The following is a 14,838-nucleotide window of genomic DNA, read 5'->3' as shown; positions in this document are numbered from 1 at the left end:
GGTCTGTGAAGAGACTTTTGTGGAGCAGAAGCATCATGAAGAACACACCAGACAGGCCCTGGATAAAGTTATTAAGAAGTATAAAGCTGGGTTAGGTTATAAAAACATTTCACAAAGTTCAGTTAAATACACCATCCAGGAATGGAAAGAGTCTGGCATCAGTGCAAACCTACCAAGACCCGGCCGTCCTCCTAAACTTACTGACCGAACAAGGACATCACTGACCAGAGCTGTTACCAAGAAGCCTATGATGATCTAGGATGAACTGCTCATACACTTTTCAGTTTTTATTTATAAAAAAAAAATCTAAGTGTGACACTTAATGTCTTTCATATAAAATTTCAATTAAATATATGCATGTTTATGGTCCATAGTTTGGCTAAATGTCAAAACGTTAAAGGGGGGCCATACTTATGCAACACACTGTAAAATGAGCTAATGTAAAGCTTCAAGTTGACATGGATGTGTCATTCTTCGCCCTGAAATGGAACATATTTTTTATTTAAAGTCTCTAGCTTTATTTTCATTACCACTACAACACTGGCATCTAAAGAATCAAGTTCGATTCGATTTTTATTACAGATTGACATGGCAGAACAAATGTTTGAGCAGAAATGTGTCAATCACAATATAAATCCGTAAAACGACCATTTGAAAAACATAAAACAGAAATTGTGTTTTATCTTGACAATGTTTAATTTTATGACAGTGTTTCTTTATAAATAGCAACATTTGTAGTTTTTTTTTTTCCTCCTTTATTTGTCATAGTCCCTAACTAATAGAGCAAAAATCCCACATATTCATATTCATTTATTTCTTCTTTTTTTCACGGTAGTGCAACATAAAATACCACCACAACAATCCAGCAATCAAAACAATAACACATTCCATGAGAAGAAGAACAGGAGTAGGATGAAGAAAAACATCTTATAAACTCCTACCCCATTCTTATATTTAAAAAGCTACAAATTAGATGTCCTCACCCACGGCAAGAAAAAACAATAGCCCAGACCAGATGTAATCAACTTAAAAAAAAAAAATCTTTTCTTTTTTTTTGTTATTATTAATTCTGCTAAAACAACAATGATGCAATGGTGATGACAGAGACGATAGAAACAACGACGAGGCCATTAAACTACACGATGCGCCCCCACATATACACACAGGCAGGCACACACAGCACACACAAGAAGAAGAGGATGTACGGATGTATCTGTGATGCTGTGTGTTGCATTAAAAAACAAGGTTTGAGTGGGCAGCTGTCGAAAGATTTATTTTTCTTTTGCTTGATTAGGATGACTAACTTTTACTCCTACTTGAGCATGTTGGGCATTCCTCTGATAATAGATCATAATATTTTGTGCTGCATTATAAATCTCTATACGATCTACCTAAAGGTCATCATCAGTAATGTAAAACTAATTCTGGTGCCTCCTTTGGTCCTCACCGCCACGTGTCTTCTTGTTTTACTGATCCACCTTGTTTATCACGCGACTAGATCTTGTGGCGTCAGTCCTGTCCACACTTTGCTTTTCTCTCTATTTCCTCTATTTCTGGTCCAAATACATTTATAATTCATCAGAGTACAGAGAGTGATGCGGAGAGTATCCACGCGAGCGATCACACCTCACACACCTGTGGCACCGAACAACACCAGAAGGAACATGGTCACGTTTTTACCACACATGGAATACTGAAGTGAAGTGTCTTGCCCATGGACTCACTGATAGTATCGAGTAGTAGCTCGGAAGTTTTGATTCTCAGACCTTTGTCCAGACCAGTGCACCACCACCACAATTGCCCGGTATTATTTGTATGTATGCATGTAGCAATTGCTGTAGCATCCACCATTAATCTTAAGGAGAAGTTGCCATCATAGGTTGCGTTCATATGACATCACAACATTCTGAACTGCCTATTATTTAAAATGAGCAGGTAGGAAATCTACTGTTGTAACTACACTATAAGAATTATTATACAAATTGTATTTCAGTGCCATACTATAAAGGTAACAAAAAAATATTATTAGTTAAGGGAAAAACTACTGAAAAAGGACGTTCACCATTACTGCAGCTGTTTCTGCTCATCAGCATTCAATGAACAGTTTAGGGGAGGTAGTATAGAAGGTTCATGCACAACTGTAAGCCTCAGGAGGGTCCTATGCCTTGCACAAGCAGCTACAAATACATGTTTTCTGTTTTGTAGCAGCTGTTCTATTAATCTGATGTATTTGTCTGGTAGAAACCGTCCTTATTGTGCCTTTATCTGCACAAACCCGTGTGTGCTCTGAATCAGCCACAAATCTCTCAACAATAAGATACGCTACGCTTCATCTTTCGTGAAATATCGAAGGTTTTCATACCTAGTCGAAGGCATTCAACTATTTCACGCTTTTCATCAGCAGAGATCCTTTTTCTTTCCCATATTGCTTGAAAATTATGGTCTGCTTAATCATGGTGAACGTCCTTTTTCAGTAGTTTTTCCCTTAACTGGGCATAACCTGACAACTACTCATCCCAGGCGTCTGAGATTGATGTCAGTGATTCAAAGAGCCCTGAGACACAAAACCATCCATGAGTTTTACTGTAAAAATATTTAGTTTTGCCTTTATGGCACTGAAATACAATTTGCATAATAATTCTAGCCGCCAAAAAGCGACTTTTCAACTTGGTTTATGGTTAATATCTCAGGACTATATACCAGGACCTAGTCATATGAAACAAAAACAATCACAAACAGTCTGCACTCTCAGCACATATGAAGGTCAAACGACCGTCTCATAAATTTGTCCAAAAGTGGAGACGATATTCAAAACGATGTGCTTGATGTTGGTCAGATAAAATGACTATCAGCCATGAGGTGAATGTGGCAGGTTTGTGAATCCAATTGCATCAGAGATTTCTTTCCAAAACTCCCTCTCTTCCAAAGAGTTGTATATTTCTTGCTCCAACTGAAATAAATCCTGAATATCGTGAATCGTACATTTTTGCTTTTGAACGCCATTCCTCTGTTGCATTCAAATATAGTATTTGGGCTTTATAATGGCATTAAAAAGTATGAAATTGGACTCGCTGCCTCGTGCATGAACCGTGCGTTGTTCTGATCCAACGATATATCCATGTGATTGTTGTTTTCTTGGTGAACTTATTTCAACCGGCACATGCCAGTCCAGTAGAGCAGCCAGTGGAGTCAGCAGAGAGGGGCAATAGGAATATACAGACTTAGCCCAGCTCAGTATTACGTAAGAGCTCAGCTGGAGATAAGAGAGGAGAGAGAGAGAGAGAGAGAGAGAGAGAGAGGAGAAATGAGCAAGCAAGAGGGCAATCGAGGGAGGAGAGAGAGAGAGAGAGAGGGAAACGCTAAACCAAAGCTGCAAACAGAACCACTATGTTTTAGCCTCTCACGCAAGCACTTACTAACACTGCTGTTTCTCTTTGCAGCAACATGACGGCACGACCTATTCGGATCTATCTTTCCGCACTGAAGGAATAGCCAACTCCCCCTGCAAAGGCATGGCGTTGTAAAAATCGACTTGAAACTTTTGAGCATGGCGCAAACGTCTCCCAAGAAGGGACAGGAAGGAGTCGAACCCCCGTGTTGGAGGAGCGCGATTCTCCTGCTGTGGGCGCTCGCAGCGGTGAGTGGATCTACCGTGAAGCAGGAGGGAATTGTCCAGGAAGACCCCAGGGTGACCACGGCCACTCTGCTGCTGAACGAGGACTGGACGGGGACCACGGTGCAGCTCCAGCCCGACCTGCAGACAGAGACCCTGACCGAGGGTCCCACTGACGGGCCGACGGAGGGAGAGGTGGAGGTGGTGACGCGAGGCGGGACCCCCAAGAACTACACAGGTACTAGGCTTGAGAAAGTATGTTTAGTTATGGTTGCTCATAGTTGCTTGTACCTCGCGATACTTTTTACAGCAACATTTCAATGAAGAATCCAAAGCAATTGTGCAAAGTTTTGTGCAGCATATTTTGTCCCACTGAAAAGCCACATTGCAGAACAGTAGGCGGTGGCGTGCAGGTGCAAGGAAACAGGTTTGTCCTTGTCGTGTTGCCGTACAGGTGGTCAATTAGGGCCTAATCTTCATGTTTTGAATGTGGCAAGAACACATGGGTTGCATCTCCGTGTGGATAGTTTTGCAGTCGACTAATTACAATAATAATACCCTTTTCTGTTGGACAGGCAGCATACACTTGATACAGACTCTTGACATTTGCGTGGGTGTGATTTTCCTTCTCAGTATGCTGACGAGAAGTATAATGTCATATCATTCATAACCGCCTACGTGATATTTAGTGTACAGTACCCCAAACCCACCCAAAAAAAAAGAAAAGTAAAAAAGACAGTCTGCACTTTACACTGAAGATGCACCAAGAGCCCCCACACCGTCCTGCAGCACTGTGGAGGAGCTACAGGAAACAAAAAGGGACAAACGAGGAGATATCCGGGCGAGACTCACAGCCAAGCCACATGTGCCTTCTATTGTAGACTGCTAGGTTGCTAGTAGGCGTTTACAGGAGAATAAAACGGATTAACTGCTAAGATGGTGAAAGATTGTTGAGGTGCAGGAGGAAGAGGAAGGAGGAGGTGGAGATGACCAGTGCAGGACACCACGCTCTGAAACAGGGACAAACCCAGGAGGCAGTGCACCATTTCAGAGGAGACAGAGGGCAGCCGGGCCAGGTTCCTCCAGGTGCTACAGTTTCCCCGACCTCCAAAAACATGCTGGTCAAGTTGACCCACAGGACTCACACCTGAACACTACGCTTATACAACGACAAATAAAGCACTTATTTACTACTAAATTATTCAGTGAGGTAGTTTTGGATATTTATTTTTCTTTACTTGTTGTTTTATTTGGTGGGGACAGTGCATGTTAATGAACATACAAAGGTCTCATGCATGTAAACAACCGGATCGTTTCCATCCATTGTCCCCCATGTGCACTCTCAAACACACTCTCATTCATCTTGGCCTATTGTACATGTTTTTAGTGGTAGGGGAAACCAGAGCACCCGGAGGAAACCGACGCAGACACGGGGAGAACATGCAAACTGCACACAGAAAGGCCCCGTCCAGGTGGGAATCGAACCCAGACCTTCTAGCCGTGAAGCACGAGCGTTCACCGCTGTACTGCCGTCCCGCACATGGGAATTGGAACCAAATAATTATCGATTATACATTTATCTTTTTTGTTTTGACCCTCATGTCATTGTGAAACTTTTAATGTGGAAAAAAATGTTGAGGTTTGTGTGTATTTAACCTTGTAGTGACCGAGCGGCTGTATGAGCGGTCAGCATGGCGCTTTTACTTTCCATCACAGTGATCTCCAGGACGCTCCAGGATCAATTGTTTTGAAGGTTTTCTCTGCTGAAAACAAGAAAACTACAAAACAATTGATCTTGGAGCATTTTAGAGACCACTGTGATGGAAAGTGAAAGCGCCATGCTGACCACTCATATAATCACGGGGTCACTACAAGGTTGAATACACACAAATATCAACTTTCTTTTTTTCTTTGTCTTTTTTTTAAAGTGGCATATTGCATCTTAAAGGATTCTGTTATGTGCATTCTACGTTATGTGGACATTTGAGACTTAGCAAACTAGTTTATTTCTGCTTTATACATTATTTGCCTTCATAGTCAACATTGTTTGTTCCTGGTTTAATGAGAAAATGGTGAGGGTCAGTTCTCGTATTGTGCTTGGCTCATGTTACATTTGGCAACGTTCAGTTTATCTTGTAGTTTGCCTTCATTACAGAGTGGCTTATGTGGATGAGGAAAGGAGAGGTATGGTGTTCGACCTGGCACTGAGCAGAGTTAGTGCACAGCAGCTGGTCCAATTACCACCGTAGAGGAGTAAAAGTGAACTACTAGACCATATGTTCTTCAGAGTACAGATCTCATATGCTCATTAGGCCCAAAATACTCCAGGGTGGTGTGACGAGTGGGTCAGCATGAGATGATTTAACTCAATTTCAAGTTACTATGTGTTTGTTTTCATTTTAATTTGTTTCTCATTTATATTAAGATTGAAAAACTCAGCATTTTCAATTCTTGTATTTTTCCTGGAACTAGCCAAGAGAACACCAATTATTATTATGTACCAACAATATACAAATAGTAATTTACTGTATATGTACATTCATAGTACTTGCTTTGACCATGGCAGACGGCTGGCAGCTTGTATTGCATTGTCAAAATAAAAATAAAATGGTGAATATTAGGGCTGTGCAATTAATCTAAATTTGATTACATTTTTGATTATTACACTAAACGATTACAAATTAGCATAATCTATTTTTTTTTTTTTTTATCCACATTTTTTTAATTTAAAAAAAAAATATTGTTATTATTTTTTGCAAAGCAGACTTGCATTATTTCATGGCGCTGGGATTATTTTCCCTTTGCATTTTGCCGGACATAAAAACGGCGCTGTGTGATGATGTCATCAGGCCGCGCTGCTCAGTTTACTTGTGCAGGTGTGAGGGCTGGCCAGCAGGGGGCAGGTGTGAAACAGAGACCTCTCCTTAATCGAGGCAAACTTGAAATCATTTGTTCTTTAAATGACTGTTCAGAAAACAGAAAATATTCAGCATAATATTTTGATTAATAAATATATAAATAAAATAAAGAGTTTTTTTTTAAAGGCAACAAATGATCATTTGAATAATCGTGATTTTTATTTTTTTCAATAATCGAGCAGCCCTAGTGAATATTGTTATATATCAATTTAGTCGTGACAGTTAATGAAGAGACGTGATGAGACATATAAACACAGTGTAGCCACCGAGTGTTGGGAGAAGTGTCTCGTCCGAAGACAGAACAACAGCCAGTTCTAGGAGCTGGAATCGAGCCTCCAATGAGCTCCTGTATCCTCTGTTATTGCGTTCACGTTTGCAGCAGTTCCCACCGTGAAAGCCCTTGGTAGACTGTTTCGTGCATGCTGTTGATATTTACGGTCCTGAAAGTCAAACAGACTCATGTGGGTGAGAGGAGGCAGCTGGTGAGGCGTTCAAAGACACAACCTTTTGTCCGAGCTTTTGCTGTTGCAGTTTGCATGATTTCACCTTCAGCGTCAGACTTTCTCTCCTCCATGTATTCATTCTTATCTATAAGAACTATAAACGTTCAGCACCACTCTGGTCCTTGGTACAATTCAGGCAATATCTCCACATGTGTTTTACATTCATACTTCATACTTGTTTTATTATATCTGTTCAGTTGTTTACTTTTAGATTCAATCAAAGTCTTCTTTTTGTTTTTCTCATTCGTGCCACTCTGTAATTCTTTTGAAACTTAAGGGAATTTGTTTTGCCTTTGCGAACCACTGTTACGCACAACAACAATATATTGGGCAATTGTATTCGTTTTAAATAGGCCACCGTTTTTACATACTGAGATATGTTCTTACCTTAGCTTAGACGAGTTCATTGGTACCTGTCTGGTCTTCACGTGTGCCCTCAGTCACGTAAACACAGCACAGACGGCGTTAGCGTTTAGCCTCTCCTCCTCTCCTAAGATCAGAACATTTCTCAGTATGTAAAAACGGTGGCCTTTTCCTTTAAATACATCTTTCAATCTGTAGCGTCGGACCTGTACACCTGTACAATATATACGCATGGTGGGACAGTGGTTAGCACTTGTGCCACACCGCAAAAAACGGTGGACGGGGCCTTTCTGTGTTTGCATGTTCTCTCCGTAGGTTTTCTCTAGGTGCTGCGGTTTCCCCTACCACTAAAACATGTACAATAGGCCAGAATGAACAAGAGTGTGTGTGAGTGGTTGATGGTGGTCGCAGTGTAGATTGTCAGCTTTGCTTCTGTTTGTTCAGTGACTTTCGATTAAGTTGAATATGAAGATAGTGTTCACAGTGCACATTTCAGTCACACCCTGGAACATTCAGGCTCCAGGCCTATGTTTGTGTTTTGCCTGACTGATATTAATTAATTAAACATTAGCGAGGTAGTGACCGAAAGGACATGATTGCAGATTGGTTGAAATGAGTTTCCTTCACAGTGTGGCTGTTCAGACCCTTAGAGACAGGATGAGGAGCTCAGTCACCCGGGAGGAGCTCAGAGAGTTCCTTCCAAAGGAGGAAGGAGCAGTGGCTCTACGCTGAGCTGTTCTGGGCATGTCCCTGTAGGAGGAGGCCCCCGGGAACACCCATGACACGCTGGTTAGGGAAGTCTAGGCATCCCTGTTCAGACTGCTGTGAGTTACTTGCATTGGGCCGATGTCTTTTCTTATATATTAGACCATTTCTTGAAACTTTCAATGAAAATCATCTTATCATTAAAAAAGGAGTTGCTATCAGTTCTCTTGTAACGGCCCACTTTTGTCCCATTATTTTCGATCAAATCCCTTTGTGCTGTGTGAGAAAATACTTTTTTAACTTGAGCACGGCCTTAAATTCCTCATAGCCACCACTGGTCCTTCAGAGTGAGTTCAACTATGAACTTTACCCAATCAACATCATGGGCTCTCCAAATATATATCCCATTCATTGTTTGTAAACATTGTAGGTAGTGGGCGGGACTTAGAGAGGTGTAAGATACAGTAATTTCACCTACTGTAACCATGGAGATGTGTATTAGCCACTGTTGCAAGATGGTACAAGGTACATTTTGCAAAATAACTTGGTTTCCTTACAGTATGTTCTAATATCAAATACAGTTTTAATCTCAGTTTAATCTTTTTTTTTAATCTATTTTGAATTTCCTCCCAAATGTGACTCTCCTTCTCTCTCTCTGCATCACTCTGGTCTTTCTCGTTCACATGCTCGTCCCGGAGCAGACACAAAATGCTGCGCTCACGTGCCTAATGCTCCAATAACGCGCACATTCAGACCCAAGCAATCTTCTTATGGGTTTACACAATAATCACAGCTGCTCTTTCGTAAGTGTGGCCGCGGGGCGGACCAGAGGCAGAGCTGAAATAAGCACTTTATTTACCAAAAACAGGTGATCGCCCGGGACCCGTGGAGGAATTAGAGCAAAGATTTGTGGGAAACGTGTCCAAAAAAACATCCAAATCCTGCAAGTGTGATTAATGTGTGCCAGTCCAAAACATGTGTCGGAGGTTTAGAGGGCTTTCGATGGCAGAGGAGAGCAGCTGCAGAAAGATGAGGCCATTTCAGCCACTTTGGACCTTAGGCGGACCCAGGAAAGGAGTTAGTCACATGGTTAATACTGTATTTGGCTGGGTTAAACGATGCCTCCTTAGTACCAACTGAAAAGCTCCGGTAGGGGGCGATATCGAAAAACCTTTTTGCTAATTTTCAGTACTTTTCCTCTCCAGACTCAATAAATGATCCGCAGTGAGTTTTGAAAAAGCAACCTGAACTCATGAGCAGCTTCAGCGCAAATGCAGATGTTTTCTTTAAGCGAAGCAAAGCTGTAACTTACTAACACTTTAGTCCAGGGGTCTCCAACAGGCGGCCCGCGAGCTAAATCCGGCCCGCGAGATGATTCAATCCTCTTACTTGTAGAGCACATATTCCTGAGCATGTAAAAAAAAGTAAGTCTCTAGCCCATTCCTGTGCGAAGTTATGACTTTTTAAAGTTAATGTAAACTGTAAATGCAGTAAATTAGAATAACTGCCTTGTATAAAATTGCTCTCTCAAAATGGCTGTAGTGAATGTCTTGAAATAGGCCTCTGTCTCTTTAAGAACCTCTGACCCTTTCCGACACGCCCCCTCCACACGCTGTCTGTGGCATCAGTGGGGAGGGGGTTCTGCTGAGGGGCAGTGGTTGGTTACTCGGCTGGTGACGAAAGCTCGGAGGCGTCTCCAGGAGGTGGGGGCGTTCCTAGGAGGACTCAGGCAAACCTATCCCTAAAATGGCTGCCATCAGAGTATTTACAGAATACTCAAAAATACGTGAATGTGCCAAGGCAACACTTCAGGCATGTTTTTCATGAGGGAATGACATAATAACATGATGTAAAGCTTGAAAAAGTCGATTTTGCATAATAACCCCCCTTTAAAGAAATAAAGAATGCTCACTCCAGCCACTGGGGGCAGCTTAAATAAAGAAAGGAAAGAATTCCACACCTGTCCAGGGCACTGTGGAGTTGAATAAAGTCCTGTACCTCTAGCAGCCAAACTCACTTTTCTCTGTGACATTATCGTTAGGCAAGAAAAAAGAACAGGCGTCCAGAGTAGGTTAGAAAGAGCTCCTTCTTCACAACTTTCGGTGCAAACATGACATCTTTTCAGACGTTCAGGGGCTGTTTGTTTTCTCTGCAGGGCCTTTTTAAAAAAAAAATTGTATCTATTTATTTATTTCATTTCTTTCTTGCGACAAAAATAATGAAAAAGCTGTTTTACAAATTAAAATCAGGCCAGAAGGCTTTACCTTAGAGATGTCGAGCACTTCCATTCCTTTATGGCGTCACAAGGGAACAAGTCATTCGTTCACCAGGAGAGGGCGGAGCAGGGGGGGGTGATCAGGAAATAGCACAACAACATGGATAAAAGCTCCAAAAAGTCGATTTTGCATGATATAAGACCTTTAAAACAATGCACTTGTTTTGTCTGTGTGCTTTGAGGGCCCCCCTGTTGTGCCTCTCAGGTCCCCACTTCGGGAACCATTTAGCTTATCCTAACCATGTGGAAAGTGAATAATCAATGACTGCTGTACAGCTCTTTGAGAAGCTTCACGTGCAAAAAAATATTATGTGTGTCAGATTAACTTTTTTTTTTTGTAACATTAATTTTAAAAGGCAGAACATTCTCATTCTCAGACAAATGGAGAGGGGTGTGTCCTGACGGGTCCATATACCAAATTAATATGCAAATCATTGCACAATAGGAGGCAGATGGTTTTCTGGAGTGACCTTGGAAGGAAAGAGCCGAAAGACTTTGGAAACATACAATGGGGTTGACTGCTTCACCACAGGACAAAGTTAACAGCGACGGCCTCGGGTGATTTTTAGGTCATTATCAAACAGAACACTTGGAAGTTTGGTCATTAAGACGCTTATTGCTGTTATTAAGTCCTGTGTCATTCTGCTGTGGCTCAGAAGATCAACATTGAGCTTCTTGTCTCCCTCTGGTCCTGTTATACCGACTTCAACTTCTCTCGTCTCCAATTCCAGACCTACACAGTGGGTCCAGGATGTATTCATACCTCTCTACTTATTTCATTCATTAAAAAAACAACAACAGCATTCAGGCCAGACCTCTCTGTATCACGACCATTTACCACATGACTACTTTTTAATGTATGGATTGTATGAATTATTATTATGGATTATTTTCATCAACAGAAACATTTTGAATGAGACTGCTACATCATAAAATAGAGATGTACAAAATAAGCTTGACAACATTTTATTTGCAGTCTATGATTGCCCATATAGTATGTATGTCTACTCAGTCATTGCATTATGTATATTGTGTCCTACTTGTTATCCTCTTATGTTTTAGATAGAGGCAAGAAAGGCCTCAAGGGAGTTTATGCCCAGTGTATGCATGCAATAATATGTATACGCCACGCAAGTGCAGCAGTTATTGTACTGCATATGAAAGGTAAAGTTTGTACTGGCAATGCAAAGAAAAATAATCATTGCATCGAAATTGTTAATAAACAGCAATAATGTGTCTTACCACAACTACGCAGATGACACTCAGGTCTGTGTGTCACTGACGGCAGGTGAACATGGGCCTGTAGATTCTCTCTGTCACTGCATTGAACAGATCAGTTTGTGGATGCAAAACAACTTTCTGCAACTAAACTCAGACAAAACTGAAATCATTGTTTTTGGTCTACAGACACAAAGAGAAAGTGTTATCAGTCACCTCGAGTCTCCAAAAAATCAGGTTAGAAATCAAGGAGGGATCATGGACTCAGAGTCAGACCTGAACTTAAACAGCCGCATCAAAGCAATAACATCAACAGCTTTTTACCATCTGAAAAACACTCAGAGGTGTATTGTGAAAAAAACAGACTTGGAGAGACTTATCCATGCATTTGTCTGCAGCAGGTTATGAGTGTGCATTATCTGTCTGTCCAGCAATCATATCATGATAAATCCCATTTATCATATCATATATCTGATCCAAATGTCTGGGCTCGGGAAAGGCATTTCAAACCACAGGTGCTGTTTGTCATAAGGCTCTTCCTTGTGTCTTTATGATGTAGTAGAGATGGTTTTGTTGTTCAGATAATCTATACATTTTGCTGTGTGTGTGTTTGAATCCACCACCTCCTCATGTCTTCTGCTCTTGCGTCCGTTAACAATTTAGAAAATCTAAAATCCCTAAAACCGGAGCAAGAAACAGCATTGGAAACATTCTTTGTGAAAAAGGACATTTTGTTAAAAGGCTTCCTGACACTCGCTCCTGCGTCATATCCAGCGTTTCTCTAATTAGTTGATCCCGTCTGTCAATCACTCCCACCGGGAAATCGCTGTAGTTTGGCAGGCAAGGAAATACGACCACATTAGTCCAGTGCTCCGGTCTGCACTGGCTTCCTGTCGCTCAGAGAATAGAATTTAAAACAGCTCTTTTCATGGTTTAGCATTTACTCTGACATGTTGGAGCCGTATGAACCATGTCGGGCCCTGAGAACTTCAGGGAGGGGTCTCCAGGTGGTTCCCAGAGTCAGGACTAAACACGGTGAGGCTGCGTTTCAGTTTCATACAGCTAAAATCTGGAACAGGATGTGAGACAGGCCTCAACTCTGTTATATCTGTTATATGCCTTGGGTCCTTTTGAAAGCCTATGAGCAAACAAAACTAAACCACAGCAGAAGGACGATGTTAAGTGCGACACCTAAATCACTATAGTGGAATACTTTAAAGCTAAACGGAGTAAATCTCTATAGAGCACATCTCTATTGGTTTACATAAACTAGGAATTTGGATCAGTTATGACAAGACAATCCTGTTAATATGCTTGTGGTACTTTTACTGTGTGGATTAATAAATCTCAATAAGACACATACACTGAGGCTCCCCTGCCCAAGCATCAAACCCTTTAATGTGGAGGGATGAACTCTCCTGCACTTAGCAATGTTTGTGGTTAGACTTGCTGTATACGGTCGATGTGTGGTCATCTGAGCTGTGGGCCCTAATCTCGATAACACACACTTTAACCCCAGAGTATGCAAAATCCATCATAGAAAAGCCACAGTAAGGTTAATCCACTATCAGCTATCATGGCCTATCAGTCTGAGAGCCTTTCACCTTTTAACAGGAGCAGAGCTTATATATGATTACCGGTATATACAGTGCATTGTTATAGACATTTCTAGGAAGGAAACATATTTGCTGGGGAGATAGTCACTAAATGAGGCCTCACTATGAGTTTTGGTTTGAATTTGAGGGACAGTTTAAAGGTTCTTCCCTGATGACCTGAGGGTCCGAAGGGGCTCATAACCTACAAGCAAATCAGGAAAAATCAACAGGACTAAGACCATTAAGAGCTTTATAAACCAGTGGATGAATTTTATCCCTTGCTTTCTCTTTCTGGTCCTCGTCAGTAGGCGGCTGCAGAGTTTTGGAGCAGCTGCTGAGGTGCTATCTCTCTTAGGAAGACCAGAAAGAAGAACATTACAGTTATCAAAAGGATTAGTGATTAATGTATTATTAATGTATCATCTGCACTGGCTAGAGAGAGAAATGGTTTGTCTCTGGCAATATTTAAGTGATAAAAAACTGTTTTTGTGACTTGATGTGTGGCTCAAAGCTCAGCTCATTATCAAATAAAACACCAAAAGTCTTTACTTTTAGTAGAGCGGGTTCTCTTTTAACCGGAGGGTCGGCGGTTTGAATCTCTCTGTGCACACTGTCCTTGTGTCCTTGAGCAGGACACTTCATCCACATTGCCTCCAGTGTCTGACTCGGCGTGTGAATGGGTGAGTGGTTCCTTGATGTAAAGCTCTTTGAGTGCCTAATGAAGGCGCTACATCAGGGGAGGCAAGTTTGCATCATGGAGGCCGATTTGCCTCATTGCCAAAACGAACCTCAACATTGTCGCCTAAAGTAAAGAACTATTTTCTGCAAATGCCAATGTTTTACATCAGTGGTTCCGAAGTGGCCGGGCTTTGGGACCCACAATTACCCTCGAATGACGAGCCGAAGACCGAAGTAAAACTGTAATTTGTCATATATCGTATAAAATATAGTATATTTCACACAAGTTTTTTTTTAACAAGCAGCAGATACCCCTTTAAGACTGAAACTATGATCAAAACAACCCAAAAACATTAATTTTAACAGGCACAGTTAGTATTTCCATGCAGTTTCATATGGAAAATATTGAATAAAAGTTCCCTATAGACTCGTGACCCATTGAAAAGGGTTCCGTGACCCACTTTTGGGTCCCGACCCACCGGTAGAGAATCACTGTTTAACATTATATGACCAAACAGGATGTTCTGACAGGACATTTTTAAAACACTGACTGGCATTTTAGACTACTTTAACAGGTATTTGATCTCTTATTTGCTTAATAATATTTCTCAAAATCATCTTGGGGGCCAGAGGTTCTGTGCTGTAGGGCCGGATTTGGCCCCCGGGCCTGACGTTGCCCACCCCTGCGCTGTATAAATGTGAAAATTTTAAATGCCTTACAAAAACAAACTATATAATTTCACATGATTTTTGAACAGTCTCTTTAAGTGACTTTCTCTTCGCCCTGAGTCTTCGTGTGAGGTCAGAGCAGAAACTTGAATGCGAAACGCCACAATTCCTATAATCCTTTTAGCTCAAAGGTAAAGCCAATTTTCTTTGTCTATTCCTGTCTATTTCTGGAGCCTCGATCCTGTTAATGACATGCAAACAAACGCTCACACAGTGACAGAGAGAAGGCACAAGCCAATTA

General features: G+C 41.4%; 1 protein-coding gene across 3 annotated transcripts in view; it reads left to right on the top strand.

Moving 5' to 3' along the window:
• Nucleotides 1-14,838, top strand: part of LOC306960153 (uncharacterized protein) — a 50,148-nt gene that overhangs the window by 18,651 nt on the left and 16,659 nt on the right. For all 3 annotated transcript variants that reach the window (XM_079552511.1, XM_079552510.1, XM_079552509.1), the window contains exon 2: nucleotides 3,441-3,851. In XM_079552511.1, coding sequence (XP_079408637.1) covers nucleotides 3,548-3,851 — 304 coding nt within the window. In that variant the 5' untranslated portion in view covers nucleotides 3,441-3,547. The remainder of the gene's footprint in view (nucleotides 1-3,440; nucleotides 3,852-14,838) is intronic.

The sequence above is a fragment of the Gobius niger genome (genome assembly GCF_951799975.1).
Source record: "Gobius niger genome assembly, chromosome: 2".
In the NCBI taxonomy this organism is placed as follows: Eukaryota; Metazoa; Chordata; class Actinopteri; order Gobiiformes; family Gobiidae; genus Gobius; species Gobius niger.
Note: the sequence above shows the minus strand (reverse complement) of the source record. Positions and strands in the feature narration are given on the sequence as shown.